The following is a 22400-nucleotide window of genomic DNA, read 5'->3' on the forward strand; positions in this document are numbered from 1 at the left end:
ATGGTTTGCAGAAAGGTTAAAAATAAAAATAACATGACTATGCATTATGAATATTTGTGGTTCAGCAGTAGACTGGAGGCCATTTGTCAACTGAATAGATATGCAGGGTTTATCCAAGATACTTTCGGTGTATTATTCAAAAAGAATTCCAATCCAAAAATAATATCGGGGGATAGCTTCAAGATAGCGGAGGAGTAAGACATGGAGATCACCTTCCTCCCAAAAAATACACCAAAAATACATCTACATGTGGAACAGCTCCTACAGAACACCTACTGAATCCTGGCAGAAGACCTCAGACTTGCCAAAAGACAAGAAACTCCCCAGGTACCTGGGTAGGGCACAAGAAAAAAGAAAAAACAGAGACAAAAGGATAGGGACGGGACCTGCACCTCCGGGAAGGAGCTGTTAAGGAGGAAAAGTTTTCACACACTAGGAAGCTCCTTCACTGGCAGAGACGGGGGGGTGGCAGGGGGGGAAGCCTCGGAGCCATGGAAGAGAGCGCAGCAACAGGGGTGCAGAGGGTGAAGTGGAGAGATTCCCACACAAAGGATCACTGCTGACCAGCACTCACCAGCCTGAGAGGCTTGTCTGCTCACCTGCTGGGGAGGATGGGGGCTGGGAGCTGAGGGTTGGGCTTCGGAGGTCAGACCCCAGGGAGAGGACTGGGGTTGGCTGCATGAACACAGCCTGAAGGGGGCTAGTGCACAACAGCTAGCCGAGAGGGAGTCCAGGAAAATGTCTGGAACTGCCTAAGAGGCAAGAGAACATTGTTTCAGGGTGCACTAGGAGAGGGGATTCAGAGCACCGCCTAAACAAGCTCAAGAGAGCAGCATGAGCCATGGCTATCAGCGAGGACACCAGAGATGGGCATGAGATGCTAAGGCTGCTGCTGCAGCCACCAAGAAACCTGTGTGCAAGCACAGGTCACTATGCACACCTCCCCCTCCGGGGAGCCTGTGCAGCCTGCCACTGCCAGAGTCCCGTGATCCAGGGACAACTTCCCCAGGAAAACACATGGTACGCCTCAGGCTGTTGCACTGTCACGCTGGCCTCTGCTGCCACAGGCTCACCCCGCATTTGATACCCCTCCCTTCCCCACTCCCCCACCCCCTGCCCCACCTGAGTGAGTCACAGCCCCCTAATCAGCTGCTACTTTAACCCTGTCCTGTCTGGGCAGGGTACAGATGCCCTCAGGCGACATACAGGCCCCTCAGGCGGGGCCAAATCCAAAGCTGAATCCCAGGAGCTGGGCGAACAAAGAAGAGAAAGGGAAATCTCTCCCAGCAGCCTCGGGAGCAGCAGATTAAATCTCCACAATCAAATTGATGTAGCCTGCTTCTGTGGAATACCTGAAGAGACAACAAATCATCCCAAAACTGAGGCGGTGGACTTTCGGAGCAACTGTAGACTTGGGGTTGGCTTTTTGCATCTAATTTGTTTCTGCTTTTATGTTTATCTTAGTTTAGTATTTACAGCTTACTATCACTGGTACATTAGTTTATTGATTCGGCTGCTCTCTTCCTTTTTTTTTTAATATATATATACTTTTCCTTTTTCTCCTTTTGTGAGTGTGTATCTGTATGCTTCTTTGTGTGATTTTGTCTGTATACCTTTGCCTTTACCATTTGTCATAGGGTTCTGTCTGTCCGTTTTGTTTGTTTGTTTGTTTGTTTGTTTTACTATAGTTTTTAGCACTTGTAATCATTGGTGGATTTGTTTATTGGTTTGGTTGCTGTCTCTTCCTTTTTTTTTAAATTACTTTCTTATTTTTAATAATTTTTATTTTTTTATTTTAATAACTTCATTTTATTTTTTTTTCCTTCCTCCCTCCCTCCCTCCCCCCCTCCCTCCCCCCCTCCCTCCCTCTCTTTCTTTCTTTCTTTCTTTCTTTCTTTTTCTCCCTTTTCTTCTGAGCCGTGTGGAGGACAGTCTCTTGGTGCTCCAGCCAGGTGTCAGGCCTGAGCCTCTGAGGTGGAGGAGCCAATTACAGGACACTGGTCCACCAGAGACCTCCTAAATCCACATAATATCAAAAAGTGAAAGCTTTCTCAGAGATCTCAATCTCAACGATAAGACCCAGCTCCACTCAACGACCAGCAAGCTACAGTGCTGGAGGCCCTACGTCAAACAACAAGCAAGACAGGAACACAACCCCACCCATTAGCAGAGAGCCTGCCTAAAATCATACTAAGTTCACAGACACCTCAAAACACACCAACAGACACGTTCCTGCCCACCAGAAAAACAAGATCCAGCCTCATCCACCAGAACACAGGCACGAGTATCCTCCACCAGGAAGCCTACACAACCCACTGAACCAACCTTACACTGGGCGCAGACACCAAAAACAACAGGAACTACGAACCTGCAACCTGCGAAAAGGAGACCCCAAACACAGTAAGTTAAGCAAAATGAGAAGACAGAGAAATACACAGCAGATGACGGAGAAGGGTAAAAACCCACCAGACCAAACAAATGAAGAGGAAATAGGCAGTCTACCTGAAAAAGAATTCAGAGTAATGATAGTAAACATGATCCAAAATCTTGGAAATAGAATGGAAAAAATACAAGAAATGTTTACCAAGGATCTCGAAGAACTAAAAAGCAAACAAACAATGATGAACAACACAATAAATGAAATTAAAAATTCTCTAGAAGGGATCAATAGCAGAATAACTGAGGCAGAAGAACGGATAAGTGACCTGGAAGATAAAATAGTGGAAATAACTACCACAGAGCAGAATAAAGAAAAAAGAATGAAAAGAATTGAGGACAGTGTTCTAGACCTCTGGGACAACATTAAACGCACCGATATTCGAATTATAGGGGTGCCAGAAGAAGAAGAGAAAAAGAAAGGGACTGAGAAAATATGTGAAGAGATTACAGTTGAAAACTTCCCTACTATGGGAAAGGAAAGAGTCAATCAAGTCCAGGAAGCACAGACCATCCCATTCAGGATAAATCCAAGGAGAAACACGCCAAGACACATATTAATCAAACGATCAAAAATTAAATACAAAGAAAAAATATTAAAAGCAGCAAGGGAAAAACAACACGTAACACACAATGGAATTCCCATAAGGTTAACAGCTGATCTTGCAGCAGAAACTCTACAACCAGAAGGGAATGGCAGGACATATTTAAAGTGATGAAAGAGAAAAACCTACAGCCAAGATTACTCTATCCAGCAAAGATCTCATTCAGATTTGACAGAGAAATTAAAACCTTTACAGACAAGCAAAAGCTAAGAGAATTCAGCAGCACCAAACCAGCTTTACAACAAATGCTAAAGGAACTTCTCTAGGCAGGAAACACAAGAGAAGGAAAAGACCTACAATAATAAACCCAAAACAATTAAGAAAATGGTAATAGGAACATACATATCAATAATTACCTTAAATGTAAATGGATTAAATGCTCCAACCAATAGACATAGACAGGCTGAATGGATACAAAAACAAGACCCATATATATGCTCTTTACAAGAGACCTACTTCAGACCTAGGGACACATACAGACTGAAAGTGAGGGGATGGAAAAAGATATTCCATGCAAATGGAAATCAAAACAAAGCTGGAGTATCAATTCTCATATCAGACAAAACAGGTGTTAAAACAAAGACCATTACAAGAGACAAAGAAGGACACTACATAATGATCAAGGGATCAATCCAAGAAAAAGATATAACAATTGTAAATATTTATGCACCCAACATAGGAGCACCTCAATACATAAGGCAAATACTAACAGCCATAAAAGGGGAAATCGACAGTAACACAATCATGGTAGGGGATTTTAACACCCCACTTTCACCAATGGACAGATAATCCAAAATGAAAATAAAAAAGGAAACGCAAGCTTTAAATGATACACTAAACAAGATTGACTTAATTGATATTTATAGGACATTCCATCCAAAAACAACAGAATACACTTTCTTCTCAAGTGCTCATGGAACATTCTCCAGGATAGATCATATATTAGGTCACAAGTCAGCCTTGGTAAATTTAAGAAAATTGAAATCATATCAAGTACCTTTTCCAACCGCAACGCTATGAGACTAGATATCAATTACAGGAAAAAATCTGTAACAAATACAAACACATTGAGGATAAACAATACACTATTTAATAACCAAGAGATCACTGAAGAAATCAAAGAGGAAATCAAAAGATACCTACGGGCTTCCCTGGTGGCGCAGTGGTTGAGAGTCTGCCTGCCAATGCAGGGGACACGGGTTCGTGCCCCAGTCGGGGAAGATCCCACATGCCGCACAGCAGCTAGGCCCGTGAGCCATGGCCGCTGAGCCTGCGTGTCCAGAGCCTGTGCTCTGCAACGGGAGAGGCCACAACAGTGAGAGGCCCGCGTACAGCAAAAAAAAAAAAAAGATACCTAGAAGCAAATGACAATGAAAACACGACGACCCAAAACCTATGGGATGCAGCAAAAGCAGTTCTAAGAGGGAAGTTTATAGCAATACAATCCTACCTCAAGAAACAAGAAACATCTCAAATAAACAACCTAACCCTACACCTAAAGCAATTAGAGAAATAAGAACAAAAATACCCCAAAGTTAGCAGAAAGAAAGAAATCATAAAGATCAGATCAGAAATAAATGAAAAAGAAATGAAAGAAATGATAGCAACAATCAATAAAAGTAAAAGCTGGTTCTTTGAGAAGATAAACAAAATTGATAAACCATTAGCCAGACTCATCAAGAGAAAAAGGGAGAAGACTCAAATCAACAGAATTAGAAATGAAAAGGGGGAGGTAACAACTGACACTGCAGAATTACAAAGGATCATGAGAGGTTACTACAAGCAGCTCTATGCCAATAAAATGGACAACCTGGAAGAAATGGACAAATTCTTAGAAATGCATAACCTTCCAAGACTGAACCAGAAAGAAACAGAAACTATGAACAGACCAATCACAAGCACTGAAATTGAAACTGTGATTAAAAATCTTCCAACAAACAAAAGCCCAGGACCAGATGGCTTCACAGGAGAAATCTATCAAACATTTAGAAAGGAGCTAACACCTATCCTTCTCAAACTCTTACAAAATACAGCAGAGGGAGGAACACTCCCAAACTCATTCTATGAGTCCACCATCACCCTGATACCAAAACTAGACAAAGATGTCACAAAAAAAGAAAACTACAGAACAATACCACTGATGAACATAGATGCAAAAATCCTCAACAAAATACTAGCAAACAGAATTCCACAGCACATTAAAAGGATCATACACCATGATCAAATGGGGTTTATACCAGGAATACAAGGATTCTTCAATATATGCAAATCAATCAATGTGATACACATATTGACAAATTGAAGGAGAAAAACCATATGATCATCTAAATAGATGCAGAGAAAGCTTCTGACAAAATTCAACACCTATTTATGATAAAAACCCGCCAGGAAGTAGGCACAGAGTGAACTTACCTCAACATAATAAAGGCCATATATTACAAACCCACAGCCAACATAGTCCTCAATGGTGAAACAGTGAAACCACTTCCACTAAGATCGGGAACAAGACAAGGTTGCCCACTCTCACCATTATTATTCATCATAGTTTTGGAAGTTTTAGCCACATCAATCAGAGAAGAAAAAGAAATAAAAAGAATCCAAATTGGAAAAGAAGAAGTAAAGCTGTCACTATTTGCAGATGACATGATACTATACATAGAGAATCGTAAAGATGCTACCAGAAAACTACTAGAGCTAATCAATGAATTTGGTAAAGTAGCAGGATACAAAATTAATGCACAGAAATCTCTTGCATTCCTATACAATAATGATGAAAAATCTGAAAGTGATTTTTCAGATCACTTTTGAAGTCATTTCTTGCAATAGTTTCAAAAATCTGAAACCATTGCAACAAAAAAGAATAAAATACCTAGGAATAAACTTACCTAAGGAGACAAAAGACCTGTATGCAGAAAATTATAAGACACTGATGAAAGAGAGATGATACAAATAGATGGAGAGATATGCCATGCTCTTGGATTGGAAGAATCAACATTGTGAAAATGACTATACTACCCAAAGCAATCTACATATTCAATGCAATCCCTATCAAACTACCAATGCCATTTTTCACAGAACTAGAACAAAAAATTTCACGATTTGTATGGAAACACAAAAGACCCCGAATAGCCAAAGCAATCTTGAGAAAGAAAAATGGAGCTGGAGGAATCAGGCTTCCAGACTTCAGACTGTATTACAAAGCTACAGTAATCAAGAAAGTATGGTACTGGCACAAAAACAGACACACACATATGGTCACCTTATCTTTGATAAAGGAGGCAAGAATATACAATGGAGAAAAGACAACCCCTTCAATAAGTGGTGCTGGGAAAATTGGACAGCTACAAGTAAAAGAATGAAATTAGAACACTCCCTAACACCATACACAAAAGTAAACTCAAAATGGATTAAAGACCTAAATGTAAGGCCAGACACGATCAAACTCTTAGAGGAAAACTCAGGCAGAACACTCTAAAACATAAATCACAGCAAGATCCTTTCTGGCCCACCTTGTAGAGAAATGGAAATAAAAACAAAAATAAATAAATGGGACCTAATGAAATGTAAATGCTTTTGCACAGCAAAGGAAACCATAAACAAGACGAAAAGACAACCCTCAGACTGGGAGAAAATATTTGCAAATGAAGCAACTGACAAAGATAACCTCCAAAATTTACAAGCAGCACATGCAGCTCAGTATCAAAAAAACAAAAAACCCAATCCAATAATGGGCAGAAGACCTAAATAGACATTTCTCCAAAGAGGACATACAGATGGACAACAAACACATGAAAAAATGTTGAATATCATTAATCATTAGAGAAATGCAAATCAAAACTACAATGAGATATCAGCTCACACCAGTCAGAATGGCCATCATCAAAAAGCCTACAAACAATAAATGCTGGAGAGGATGTGGAGAAAAGGGAACCCTCTTGCACTGTTGGTGGGAATGTAAATTGATACAGCCACTATGGAGAACAGTATGGAGGTTCCTTAAAAAACTAAAAATAGAACTACCATACAACCCAGCAATCCCACTACAAGGCATATACCCTGAGAAAACCATAATTCAAAAAGAGTCATGTACCACAATGTTCATTGCCGCTCTATTTACAATAGCCAGGACATGGAAGCAACCTAAGTGTTCGACAGATGAATGGATAAAGAAGGTGTGACACATGTACACAATGGAATATTACTCAGCCATAAAAAGAAATGAAACTGAGTTATTTGTAGTGAGGTGGGTGGATCTAGAGTCTGTCATACAGAGTGAAGTCAGAAAGAGAAAAACAAATACTGTATGCTAAACAAATATATGGAATCTAAAAAAAAAAAAAATGGTTCTGAAGAACCTCCTGGCAGGAAAGGAATAAAGACACAGATAGGGCTTCCCTGGTGGTGCAGTGGTTGAGAGTCCACCTGCCGATGCAGGGGACACGGGTTCGTGCCCCGGTCTGGGAAGATCCCACATGCCGCGGAGCAGCTGGGCCCTTGAGCCATGGCAGCTGAGCCTGCGCGTCCGGAGCCTGTGCTCCACAACGGGAGAGGCCACAACAGTGAGAGGCCCGCGTACCGCAAAAAAAAAAAAGACGCAGATGTAGAGAATGGACTTGAGGACACGGGAAGGGGGAAGGGTAAGCTGGGATGAAGTGAGAGAGTGGCATGGACATATATACACTACCAAATGTAAAACAGATAGCTAGTGGGAAGCAGCCACATAGCACAGGGAGATCAGCTCGGTGCTTTGTGTCCACCTAGGGAGGCTGGTGGGGAGATGCAAGAGGGAGGAGATATGGGAATATATGTTTATGTATAGCTCATTCACTTTGTTATACAGCAGAAACTAACACACCATTTTAAAGCAATTATACTCCAATAAAGATGTTAAAAAATAATAATAATATCCGTAAAATAATTTGCCATGTTTTCATTTTTGGCTTGAAAATTCAATATGCAATCCTGGTTTTAGTTAGAAATGAGGAAATGCCAACAGGAAATTGAATGAAACCTTAAAATACACTCTTTTTTGCATACAAGAAGCACTAATTATTTCTTTTCAACAACTACGATGTTACTTTTCTGTTTCTGCAGCCAGTGGGAGTCCCAAAATACAGTTTTCTCTTTTCTCTAAATATACTGTTTCACACAAAAATATATAATATCAGTATGTAACAACTAAGTAATGTACTGGTTTTCCCTTTGATTATTTTTTAAGTATTTTGTTTAAACCATAAATGTGAACTCTGAAAATGTGACGGAGATGACAATGACCACAGTCATACTTTATCAGAAGTCCTAATGGTTAAACAAATCTCTAAATTCTCAGTCTCTCTTTCAGGAATAACATTTGATGGTCACAAAGTAGACATTTTCTATCTTTAGGACCACTATCCAGCTTTGAGATCTCAGCGAACCTTGATATCTAACAACAATAACAACAACAACAACAAAACTCAGCTGTAACACAAAAAGATCAAAGAATATCCCTGAACCATTTTACTCCCCCATCCTGGCTTCCTCCTTTTGGGAAATGGCACCCAGTAACATAAATAAACTAGCAGCATACCTGTTGATGCATCAAAGTCCTGCGGTATATTTGGGTAGGGACAGAGATTCCAATTCTCTGTCTTCCAAGAACTCTGATCTCAATCCAGAAAACAGTGGTTCCCACTCCCACCATACTGCTGTGTAAAGGGCTCAGAGGCAGCTGTGCCTGGCCCTTAGGAACATAATTTAAGGAAGCTGCGATGGCTCCGTAAGGTTCCATCACAACCAAACTTTCTTTGGAACATCTTAACACTGCGCCTTTCCTCTGAAGTAGCTTCAACTGATCCAAACCCAGATCCCTAATCTTCAATTGACAGGTTGGAGAAAAGACTGACTATAAAGCAGAATTATTCCCTATAGGCTACTGATATTATTTAAATCTTCTTAAAAACCAGGAAAATCACATGCATCTAATATTGTACAGAAAATGATTTGGTGATATGTTTACAAAACTGGTAGAGGGTTAGTGGAATAACAAAAGACCAGCCATTTTCTCTTCAGGCAAAAACTACCACCCAACCCCAAACTAGATCCCACGAAGTACTGAAATATTAGGGGGAGAAAGGAATTTTACTGCTCCAAAGCTGTGGTTACCCTTCCATTTTTCTTCACCCTCTGTTAGTTTTGTAAAAGAATATTTGAGGGAACTATCAAGAAAGGAAACATACTCATTTCAAAATTCTCACAGGAGAGAAGTTATCAACAGAGTGAACTTCACTGCTTGCTGGTAAATCAAAGGAGCTAGAAGAATGTGTCAGAGTAAGGGACAGGTGACTGCCACCGCTAACACCTAGAACCAAAGGAACAAAAAGAAGTAAAGCTCTCAAAGGACTAAGGAGTGCTGTATCTATTCTCTTCCCTCTCCTCTCTCCTGATCATGATCAAGCATAGCTTATATCATAAAGATATAACAATATTAAAATAAATATTTCACCCCATCTCAGCAAATTACCAACTGAAAAAAAATGAATAGAAAGTGGAAACTGGCAAAGGAAAATAGACACTGTTGTAGAAATCACTATCACTGCAGTTGCAGTCACTGAAAAGGCAACTGGGATGAAACCTCTTTAGTTAACAAGCAGATTGTCATATTATGTGAACTAGCTTTAGCACACATAAACCTGAACAGCCTATGGGCTCTAGAGTTAAACATACCTCATCATTCTGAAGTTCAGGTCTTGGAGAAGAGCTGGAAATTGTTGGGTAAATGGCAGAAAGTTCTTGGAGTTTTGTATCAATTTTAGCAAGCTGCTCATGCTGGGTGACTGCAGGTGTGTATCCTTCTCCCGGGACCAGCCAGCCAGACTGATCTCCCTAAAAGAAAACAAGGATCACCAGGTCATTCTTATGCTACATTTTTTTTCCAAAATATACCTTTCAGACCGCTACATCAGTGCTCCTCACAAAAACAAATAAAAAACAAAACAAATATTAAAAAAACAGAATTAACTTGGGATAGTGCAAGAAAAAAAATTCAATAGTTTAAGGTTTTATTATCTGCCAACTCTGCGTAAAGTATCTGCTTACCTTTTGTGGGCGCTCTACCCTACGGAATAACTCTCTTAGCCTCACAGTCTGGGTCTCATAACATTCTCATTTCTCCACTTTGAAAAAAGTGGTTTGTGACATGTTGAATAAGGAAGAAATCATGTTTACCCTGTAACGGACATGTTACTTTCAAAATTTGTCCCTGAAAAGTAACATAGACTCGGTTGTTTGGGTTTCATGATCATAACTGGTCATCTAGGGACTTCCCTGGTGGTCCTGTGGCTAAGACTCCACACTCCACATGCAGGGAGCCCAGGTTCGATTTCTGGTCAGGGAGCTAGATCCCGCACGCCGCAATTAAAGATCCTGCGTGCTACAACTTAGACCCGATGCAGCCGAATAAATAAATATTTGAAAAAAAAAACCTGTTCATCTAACTCATTATTGAACTAACATTAGTTTCTTAATGGGTTAAAAGCCATTCATAACATTCATTCAAAATCCTCGTACTGGGCTTCCCTGGTGGCGCAGTGGTTGAGAGTCCGCCTGCCGATGTAGGGGACACGGGTTTGTGCCCCGGTCCGGGAAGATCCCACATGCTGCGGAGCGGCTGGGCGCATGAGTCATGGCCGCTGAGACTGCGCGTTCGGAGCCTGTGCTCCGCAACGGGAGAGGCCACAACAGTGAGAGGCCCACATACCGCGAAAAAAAAAAAAAAAAGAAAAAAATCCTCGTACTGAGTGCCTCCTATGGGGAGGCATTACACTGGGCACTGGTGATTCAATATGAATCTCACACGGTCCTGCCCTCAGGAGTTCTCAGTCTCTGGACAGCAAAGATTTTAACAAGGTGTGAAAAGTGCTGGCAAACCCAGGGTTCCATGGAGAACAGGGAGGGTCAACTAACCTCTGTTAACAGGAAGGGGCAAGGAGAAAACGTGTTTGGAGAATGCTTCCTAAAGGAAATAATCTTTGTAGCATCTTAGAGAAACAACACAATCGGCTGTGCACTTTAAAACTGGAGCAGGTGAGGGTGAGACTGGAGGCAGAAAATCCAGTTAAGAAGCAAAAGCCGTAACCTACAAGAAAAGTGATGAGCGCCTGAAGTCGGAATGTTTCCTGGGAATGAAGCACCCAGGACCAATTCCAGAGATACTTAGGAAGCAGAGTTTACAGAATCTGGAGACAATTTGATGAAAGAATGAAGGGAGGAGTAAGGATCAAGGATAAAAACCAAATTCCTGATTTTATCAGCTAGGGGGATGGTGGTCATAAGGACCAAACTAGGGAATACCAGAGACATGGTAGGTTTGAGGAGGAAAATGATGATGATGAATTCTGTTTGGGGCCTTCTGATATCCACAGATGTCCCCAGGATATCCACAGATTATGTTAGGTAGTTAAATATGTTTGTCTGAAGTTCAAGATAGAGACCTGGATTGGAAATAAGCACTTTGGACTCACCCATAATTCTATAATGGTTCAAACCCTTAGACCATGGGAATGGGTGAGGTCACAAAGGGAAGCATGTAGCACAAGGAGGATCATGAAGAACACTAAGAATAAAGGGGCAGATGGAGGGCAACACACACTTTGGTTTCATGACTCTAATACCAGGGATCAAACCGTAAGTGGTAACCAGAAGAAGTACATGCAAAAACTTACGCAGAAAGACTTACACTGTCTCTTCCTGGCCCCAGCATCCAATCTCCCTTTCTGCTTCAGTGAAACCAAATACTGCATGAGTCTCTCTAGGGAACAGGTACCCACCAGACACTCCTTCTCCCTACCCACTGGCATCAAGAAGACAAGCAAATGACCTAGATTCAGCCAATCAGAAGGGAACACCCTGGACTTTGACTCTTGAGGGAGAGAGAGAGATTCAGAGATGCAGGGAAAGTGGGGAAGTGATTAATGGTGACAGCAGTAGCAGTGAGGATCCAGTGTTGATAGCAGTGAAGGTGGCAGCAGTGATCATTATCGGGGGTGTCTGGTGGCCTCGGTGCAGCTCCGAACCAGACTGATTCTCAGGAGTTTCTAGGGCCATTTTTCTGCCTACCTTGATAACTGCCTGGTTTACAAGCCCGGTCCTCCAAACTTCCCACTGTGTCTGTGAGCTACTCAAGTCTTCCAATAAATTCGCTTTGTTTTTTTAACCAAAATCTGCCTCTGTTTCTTGCAACCTAGAACCCTGACTAAATTGGTTTTTGCCATGTTACTTACAAAAAAGAGTAACTGCAAAAAGCCGAAATGTCTGAAAATAGGGAGAAAGGGAGACCACACTATATCCATATATGGATATGATACAGTAATAAACATGTTAAATATACTTGCAAGTTGGCATATGAAAGTTATACATAATTATTAAAAAAAATACCTAAGGGCTTCCCTGGTGGCGCAGTGGTTGGGAGTCTGCCTGCCGATGCAGGGGACACAGGTTCGTGCCCCGGTCTGGGAGGATCCCACGTGCCGCGGAGCGGCTGGGCCCGTGAGCCATGGCCGCTGAGCCTGCGCGTCCGGAGCCTGTGCTCCGCGGCGGGAGAGGCCACAGCAGTGAGAGGCCCGCGTACCGCAAAAAAAAAAAAAAAAAAAAAAAAAAATACCTAACTACTCACAAATAAGAAACTCTGATTAATTTTTCCTAAATAAAAGTGATATAAATACTGTATGACCTAAAAGAGAAAAAAAGAATCAGACGAAAAAAAAAAAAAAACAATGGAATCAATGACTAAATATTGGTTAATAAATTTTAAATTCGTGTTTGAAGGGAATTCTTTTTAATGACACTGGAGGTAAAAGAACATGGCAGATTAAATTCAACAGAAATTTAAATGTTTCATGCTTTATGCTGTTACAGAAGCAAATTATGTGTAACATGTAGTAGACGGTATGTGTGTTTCTGTCTAGACTTGCAATGTGTAGGAGTCTTGTCTCCCTAAGACAGAACCCAGGAAATGCTCTGCACCACCCTGCTTTATAGCTAGGGTTCACACCAGTATTGAGGGTCCTCAATCACACTCACCCATTCAATACTGATTTAGACGTGAGTAATTTAAGATCTGATGCAAAATCCATTTTGTTGGGAAGGGTGACAGTAGAGGCTTCCAGCGTTGGGGAGAGCCATTAGTTGCAAGTGTGAGTTCCCTAACTAGGAGGAAATCTTTAAAAAATTCTACCTATCCTAGAGAAATTTAAGAGAATATTACATCCATACAGTCAAACATACCACTGTAAGGAACAACCAGCGGAAATGAGTTCTGTGGAATTCAAACATAACTATCATGTTAGTCATCCTCTTTACGTTGGATCTGTCAGAGACGAAGTGGCGGAGCACTCCATAAAGAAATGGGCACACAGACGCTTGAAAGACTACAGCAAATGTGAAGCGTGGCAAGAAGTTTCGTACAGTTTGAGAAAACAGTAGATCGGTCCCTTCCTCAAAGTATTCCTAAATGCTTCCTGCCATATTCACATCTTCCTCCACTACATCTCTATTCCAACATGTGCCACCACCTATATGGCTTCATAGAATCTCCGTATAAAATGTCTATCTCCCACATCAGGTAATAAGAAAGGACACTTTCTCCTCAGAGGACTTACAGAAAGAACTCTCAGCAAATATTAGTTTAAAAACAATAGTAACTGTAAAAATAACAACAACAATCTCAAAAGAGGGCTGCATAGCTAAGTAGCAGAATAGAGATGTTTGAAACCCAACTAGGAAAACCGTAAAATGAACTTATATGAGCAAAATGACAAAAAAGATAAAGATTATGAGAAAAATATTTTAAGACCTGGAGGAGAGATCCAGGAGATTCTATACCCATCTATGGGCTGGTACATTGACTGACCTAGTCCCCTTTTCCAATCTCCTCCTTTCTTGCCTTCCTCTGCCACAAAAAAAGAGAAAATGAAATACTTGAATCCCCAGTCTCGCTTGCAGAGCTGTATGAAACAAATGACTACGTGACAGCTTGGCCAGTGAGATGCAGGTGGAAGTCGTGGGGACACCACATCTTCCCAAAGGAAAAGGCAAAACTTCAGAGGAGTCTCTTTTCTCCTTCCCCTTCCCCCTTTCTTTCTGCCTGGAAAATTAACACATTACATATAGCAGCAATATTGCACACCTAAAAACAAAACCACACTACAAACATGGGTCAAGAAGATCAAAAGACATTAGGTACTTATACCTGGATTTCTTGTTACTGAAAACAATAAACTTCTTGCTGAAGTCACTGTTTATAAAGTTTTCTGTTACCTGAAGTCAATCCCATTCCCAACTGATATCCCACTTTATAGGAAGCCCAAAAGGAAAGAAAAAGAGATGATAGAAGGGAAGAAATAAGATAATTTTCTGCACAGAAAAAAGACTTGAACCTTCAGATAAAAAGGGCCTACCTACAAGGTACCATGCAGGAACAAAAATGTTTTTAAAGACACACATAAAATACATTCTGATAAAATCTGTGAACTCAAAAATAAAGAGAAAATCCTAGATGCTTCCAGAAAGAAAGGATTTTGCATCTAGGATTTACCTACCACCATTTGAAACTATCATTCAAATGAGGGAAAAATAAATTTTTGAATAGGCAAAGACTCAAAAAATTATCTACACACCATTATTATTTCAGGGAAATTTTTTTTTAATTCCAGAAGAATGACTCAGGAAAAACGATTTGTACAAATAAACAATTAGTTGAGCTTAAATACACAGGTAATGACGTGATTTAAAAATTTGGCTACTATTGAGAAAGATTCCTAAAATATAAGACGCATACTGTTTTTAAAAGGAAAAACTTGGGGGCTTCCCTGGTGGCACAGTGGTTGAGAGTCCGCCTGCTGATGCAGGGGATGCGGGTTCGTGCCCTGGTCCGGGAAGATCCCACATGCCGCGGAGCGACTGGGCCCGTGAGCCGTGACGGCTGAGCCTGCGCGTCCGGAGCCTGTGCTCCGCAACGGGAGAGGCCCACGTATCGCAAAAAAAAAAAAACAGGAAAAACTTCTGGGCTTCCCTAGTGGTGCAGTGGTTAGGAATCTGCCTGCCAATGCAAGGGACACAGATTTGAGCCCTGGCCCGGGAGGATCCCACATGCCACGGAGCAACTAAGCCCGTGCACCACAGCTGCTGAGCCTGAGCTCTAGAGCCCACGAGCCACAACTGCTGAGCCCACGTGCCACAACTACTGAAGCCTGTGCGCCTAGAGCCCATGCTCCACAACAAGAGAAGCCACCGCAATGAGAAGCCCGTGCACCGCAACAAAGAGTAGCCCCCACTCACCACAGCTAGAGAAAGCCCGCGCGCAGCAATGAAGTCCCAACACAGCCATAAATAAATTTATTAATTTATTAAATAAAGGGAAAAACTTCTAACATCCTGGAACTAAAATTCCAGGTGATTTCAATACATTTTGGAGGAGAGGAAAGGGGAGAAGAGGGAAATAAAAGCATACCAAAGATCCTTTCCTGTTAAGATATAAGATTTTGGAGACTAATTAATTACTGAAGGACCTCCAGAGAGGAATGCAGCCCCCTGCCAACACTGATCCTAGGCCAGTGAGACCACTTTAGATTTCTCTCCAGAACTAGGGGGAAACTGAAGTGAAGAGAAATAACTTCCCAAGGTGACAGAACTGAGAAATGATGGATCCTGCATTCTAGCCCAGGTGACAACAGACTGCCAAAGCCAGCACACACAACCACTCTCCGCTACCACCTGCAGTGTCTGGAGACTCCATTTCTACAGACCACAGTGTCAGCTGTGAATACATAACCTGGAGGAATATATACCAGTACAACACTGGCCTTTCCTGGAGTAGGAATGATAGAGAACTGTTATTTTTTTTCTTTTCATCTGAATTTCTAGCTTCTCTTGACGAATTGGAGGATCCAGGCAGCCCTGGGCAGGATTTCCATGCAGCAGCAGCCACGGACCAGCACGCTCTCCCCCACTGGCTACAGATATTGCTGCACATGCTCTGCTTTTTACCCAGAGCAAAAACTACCCTCTGAACCTACACGTCTTAGGCTGGGTTCCCTAGATCTGGAACCTGAGGCAGAGATTCTTGTTTAAGTGACTTAGTGGGGGGATGCTTTCAGGATTAGGGGTGTGAGGGGAGCAGGCTAGGACAAGGAAACAAAGCTAGGTGAGGATATGGTCTCAGCTGAAGACTGGGTGACCCCTGGGGAAGAGATGGAGGACAAACTGCAGGGCACAGCTAATCCCATCTCAAGGTGAGGGGATGTGAGGGGAGGCGGGGGCTGCTGTCCTGAGCTGGTCAGCTCCCATTTAGCCCAGGGCAATTCTCCAGGGAAGGAGGCAGCTGTGCACCCTTGGCACAGGGCAGGGGGATGGATGCACACATGTGCCAGGTAAAAGGGATCTGGGCAGGGTGCCAGCAGCATTTATCACATCATCTCTATTAAACATAGGGGAATAAAAACTAGACGACAAGGCTAAGAGCTTCAAGGCACACAGGAGAATGTATTTCTTTGTAGAAGTAAGAATATTACAATAGCCAGGTCATGGAAGCAACCTAAATGCCCATCGACAGACGAATGGATAAAGAAGTTGTGGTACATATATACAATGGAATATTACTCAGTCATAAAAAGGAACGAAATTGAGTCATCTGTTGAGACGTGGATGGACCTAGAGATGGTCATACAGAGTGAAGTAAGTCAGAAAGAGAAAAACAAATATCGTATATTAACGCATGTATGTGGAACCTAGAAAAATGGTACAGATGAACCAGTTTGCAGGGCAGAAATAGAGACACAGATGTAGAGAACAAACGTATGGACACCAAGGGGGGAAAACCGCGGTGGGGTGGGGATGGTGGTGTGCTGAATTGGGCGATTGGGATTGACATGTATATACTGATGTGTATAAAATTGATGACTAATAAGAACCTGCAGTATAAACAAACAACAAAAAAAAACCTAATACTAAACTTTCTTTGGGTTATTTGTATGGAAATATGTTAATATAAATGTTTCAGATATTACATGAAATTTCTAAAAATATTATATGTTCTGATATAATGTTATAAGAATTCTAGTTATTACTTTAAAATGTATATCTCAGAAATAACTTTAAAAAATAAATAAATAAAAAGAATATGGCTATAAGTTTAGTATGCAAACAAGCACAAACGCTGAGCCACTGCACTCCTTATGTGCTTGTCTGGGCCCTATAAATACCTGCATTCGCACCCTGGATTCACGCTTTTCCCCTCCTTACACTCAGTCTGTGCTCGCCCCAGACTCTTCACGGAACTAGATGCCCAGCGGTACCTGGGCAGGAGCAGGATGGTGCTCTTCAGGATTACTGCAGACTTCGCTAAAATATCATGGAACCAGTTTAGGGATAATAAGAAATGTCCAAAATAAAAGGATCCAGAGAAACACAATTCTGTGTCATCAATGACCAAGCCCATCACATCATAGGCAGAGGTCATTATCGTGAAAGCCAATTGTCGTCACTCTTATAATGACATAGGAGAGTCAATAATGAATCGGCAAGAATAAATTGGAAAATTTAGATAAAAATAAATTTGTAAAACGGGATTTTTTTTTTTTTTTTGCGTTTCACGGGACTATCACTGTTGCAGCCTCTCCTGTTGCAGAGCACAGGCTCCGGATGCGCAGGCTCAGCGACCACGGCTCACAGGCCCAGCCACTCCGTGGCATGTGGGATCCTCCCGGACCGTGGCACGAACCCATGTCCCCTGCATCGGCAGGTGGACTCTCAACCACTGCGCCACCAGGGAAGCCCAAAACGGGATTTTTTAAAGTCAGAAATATTGTTCCATAATTTGAAAAATTACTATAAATTTATGCTAATGGGTCAATAACATGATTAAAGAAATAAAAATTAAGAAGTGTAGAGCTTGTGGAATATCAGAGTTTACTTACCTCAGAACTGGACAGCCCCAAATCACTGTTATCCAAGTCCTTCAAAAGTTCAACCAGCCTTTTCTTCTCTCTGTCAATCATAACTACTGGTTGTCCTGAATTCTTGGCCAACTACAGAATGTATGAATGGAAAATATTAAATACTCAAAGCAATTCATAGTTCAGGAAAAATAAAAATGGGACCTGAGGCTTCTACAATACAGAAACACTAAGGTAAAATTTGTGAGATTAGGCATTTTCATTTGCTAGGTAATTTTACTTTATGCCAAATTTTTGATAGAGGTCCATTCTCCAAGCAAAGATATTCAACCATTTCAACAAACATTTTATTTAAAATTAAAACATGGGCAGTTTGCAAACCTCTCTTTATATAATATGTATCAATGCAAAAACATATTTGCTGAGACATTTGGAAGGAATCTTACCACTTCCTATGTGGCATATATTCACTAAATGAAACTGCTTTTAAATTTCAAGAATATCATATCAGGAGTTTAAATAAGATTCAGTTACTATTGTTAAAAGGGAAAAAGGGAAATATATGGTGGAGCTGCTGTCTGTGTCAGCAAGAACTTGGATATGGGGAAAACCTTACTGTTCTTGGAAAATTAAACACTAAATCAACATACAATGAGCCAGAACAAAGAGACAGAGCAAGCTGGAGAAGGTCTCCTTCAGATCATACAATGATGGAGCACAGAAAAATCGAGAGTCCCAGAGGTCAGTCCTCACAGCAGCAGGTTGACCCAGAATCCAGTCTGCCTGGAAAAGACGTGCTAATTGTGGAAAAAGCATCAGGCTTGAACTATGAAGAATTACTTAACTCTCTCCTCTTAACACTTCACACTCACCAATGTAGCTTTCTAGTGACTTAACTGCCTGAGTGGTTTGCCATGAGCCTCTGTCCCATACTTACATTTCTTGCTATAAATTAATTCGCATTCTGGTCTAATACAGGAGTTCTTGTGCCCTTAGTTAGTCTAAGTCTGCCTTAAGGACAAACCAAGTGAGACCGCAGGGCCTGTAAGACCAAGGTTGAGCCCCTAAATCAGGGAGCTAATCAGAGCAAGAGACAAGTGACAGGCTGCCAGGAAGCTCTGCTAGAGTTGGGCGGAAGGGGCAGGGGCAGTGGGCAGACAACCAGTTGGCCTCTCCAACTCTGCCAGGAGAATTTTCCATTCAAATTTCTAAATGCACCAGTTATAAAATCAGTCTCATTACTTTAATAAAACAATTTTAAAATTGATTTTAAATATGCAATTTAAAATCTGGGAAACACTGTCCAAAACTATTTTCTAAATAAATGTTTTTCAAACTGCAGGAACCAGATTCATTTCTGCATAATGAAACAAATGTAGTAAGTTGCAGCTAGCAATTTTAAAAGGGGTAGGATGGGATAGAATAGGATAGGATGGAGAAGAAAATAGTGAAGTTAAGTACTGGCTCATAAAACTTTTCTATCAGTTGTATATAGTGTTTCAGTTACATACACGTGCATCATGGTCAAAAAAATATTTAAAGACAATGAACACAACTATTTCCATGCTTGCAGCTCACTTCATCCCACATTCTGGCTTCTAAATTTCTAAGTACATACCTCAATGTTTCGCTTAATAAAATCCTGGCTGTGTTTACCCCTGAGCTCAATCTTTTCTGTATTTGAGAAAGGTTTCTTTTCTGCTTTGATCAATGACTCATTTCTTTCCACACCATACGTAAAATCTAATATTAAGAAAGTTCAAAATTTTTTCAGAATTATAATTGTCCATTATGCTAAAATTTTACCTTAAGCATATATTAGGATATATAAGAAATAAAACACACATAGAAGTACTTCTAAATTCCAGATCCAGAAACTTAATACATACAGAGATTTTTTTTTTTTTGGCTGTGCCACACGCCTTTCAGGATCTTAGTTCCCCGACCAGGGATCAAACCCGTGTCCCCTGCAGTGGAAGCGCAGAGCCCTAACCACTGGACCACCAGGGAATTCCCCAGAGATTTATTCTTAAAAAGATAAATGTGTTCCCATAATTTGCCATGAAGTTCTCATAAAACTTCTTTTGTTATTCATTATCCTGTATCAAACTTCTTATGCTGATTCCTTTGGAATCACGGGAAACACAAAAAGAACTTCAAGTGATATATGTAAAGGAGAAATCTCTGATGTCATGGGAATTTTAAAATATATTTTATTTTAGTCTTTATATGAAATAAAACTTTCCGTAAGGCTAGAGTCATTACCCGCTACTCTGTTAATTTGCCATCACCCTCTCAGAATAAACGTTTTGTTCAACCCTGTCTTTTAAGCAAAGTCTGGGCATAAGTGTCCTGGATGTTCCACATCCTATCTGCACAAACCCCTAAAACCCATTTCAATTTATCAGTTTTTCTCAACCTTTGAAAAGAGATTTGAGTCAACCTCTGAGTTGTTCAGACCTTGAGTACTCAAGACAAGAGTAAGAAAAATACTTGTGGACTCTTATCCCCTTTATAAAATATCTTGTTTTCATTGTAGTCACATTTAAAGCATTTTTTAAAAAATTATGTGAATCCTTCATTAAAGCTCTAAAAATACACAGAAAGAAGAGTCCTCTTAAATGAGAAATGGAGTCCACCTTACAAAATAGGATAAATTGCCATATTAAAGTCCAACAGAAAAAAACACTAGCCAGTAGCTCAATGTATACAAGGCTTACTTAAAAGTTACCTTTGTTTTATGAGAGAGGTTACTTCAATAAAAAGGATTAAGGGAGCTAGTCAATTGGTGTATTTACAGCTTATTATCAAAGATTCAGTATAAATTTCATAATTAAAGAATAAATGTTGATAACACTAGCTGAAAAGAACAAGGAAAAGGGTGAGATCTCTGGATTTAATTTCTTTTCAGACAAAAGAAAAGTTTTACTTTTCTATCCTTTATAATTGGGGTTTTATTCTTTAATCAATAACATGATTTTTTTAATAAACTATCAATAGTTAAAGTATGATTTACTTTTTTGGAGAGTGGCCTTCTTAGATATAAAATATATAACTTTTTCCCATAATCCAAATTGTATACAGTCTTTTAAGTTGAAATATGAAGTCTATTCATTCAGCTGAAGTTTCATATTCTCTTAAACAATACATTAAAATAAATCAAATTAAATGCATCTCTGTCTACATTTATAATAGTTTCTTTAAAATATACTTTTAATAAATTATAGGATTAAACCTTAGATTGTCTGGTAGGAATTATCTCCCTAGAAATGTCCTCTTCTCTCCATCCTGGTAGTGATCCAGGGTAGAAGCTGCCATGTTCCTATAGTGACCCCAACCCTTGCTAGGTTGGATGAGTTGGTTGAACGAAGGGTGGGCACCTAACCCAAGACAGATCAGTTGGTCTCTTCTCTAGGATTTAGGAATTGAATTGCCCTCTCAATGACTAGCCACAGGATATGCTCTTGGGAATCAAAGAAGCTGTCTACCAGCCGGATTCTTTCCATAAATTTTCTTTTTCACTTAAAGCTAGGTTTCTATTACTTGCAGCCAGATCTTCTTTAGCTCTTTATTATACAAAATTTCAATCCAATAGTAGAAAGACTGGTATAATAAACCCTCAACAACTAACTTCAATAATGACCAATCTTGTTTCATCTATAACCTCACCTACTTCCACTCACCACTGAATTAAATCACATCAAGTCGTTTCATCTGTGAATATTTCTACATACTGCTAGTATCTTCTTGTGACAGTATGTAAAATCACATACCTTTATTGACATTCTGTATACAGTTTTCATAGTCTTCTGGAGGGACTTGAGTGTGAAACACAGAGAAAAAGGTATCTTCGTGCTCATAGCAAGAAGGATCTATTGATTTAAAAATCACGTGTTCAATACACACAAAATAAATACGGAATTGTTTATGTGAACAGTTGTTTTAAAAAAGATAAGACCTAATGTTCTCTGCAATATTCCTCAATTCCCTCCACACATGTTTTTTAACACAATGTCACTTTCAAAAAAAAAAGACAATGTCACTTTCAGGTAGAAATGATAATCATCTTTGTACACATGAGCCACTCAAAACAGAGCAATCAAGATAATCAACAGAATTTCCCTAGAACTTCTGTGCAAAGAGGATGTACAAGGTTGCACTAAAATATCATATTAATTAACTGGAGATAATGTATCCAAAGTCTAATATTCTTAATACGGAGAATGTGCACACTGCATAACTTTGTGTTTTTATTTTTTATTTTAGATCCCCAAGGTTTAGATTTCAGATATAGGGTCAGTCATTAAAATAACAGAATGTGTTTCAGAGAGAAAACTGGGGAGACACTTAGCAGTTAGCCTTCTTTTCTTTTATTTATTCTCTTGGGATAATATCCCTAAAGAAATTAGGAAATTGTGGTTTTTAACTC

General features: G+C 40.3%; 1 protein-coding gene across 1 annotated transcript in view; it reads right to left on the reverse strand.

The window, feature by feature from the left end:
* FSIP1 (fibrous sheath interacting protein 1) overlaps positions 1 to 22400 on the reverse strand; it is a 179394-nt gene that overhangs the window by 123366 nt on the left and 33628 nt on the right. Inside the window, exons 5-8 of the mRNA XM_060002281.1 lie at positions 21745 to 21843; positions 19590 to 19714; positions 17993 to 18103; positions 9747 to 9905 (exon numbers count right to left, since the gene is read on the reverse strand). Of these exons, the coding sequence (XP_059858264.1) occupies positions 9747 to 9905; positions 17993 to 18103; positions 19590 to 19714; positions 21745 to 21843 (494 nt within the window). The remainder of the gene's footprint in view (positions 1 to 9746; positions 9906 to 17992; positions 18104 to 19589; positions 19715 to 21744; positions 21844 to 22400) is intronic.

The sequence above is a fragment of the Delphinus delphis genome, chromosome 2 (assembly GCF_949987515.2).
Source record: "Delphinus delphis chromosome 2, mDelDel1.2, whole genome shotgun sequence".
NCBI classification, from domain to species: domain Eukaryota; kingdom Metazoa; phylum Chordata; class Mammalia; order Artiodactyla; family Delphinidae; genus Delphinus; species Delphinus delphis.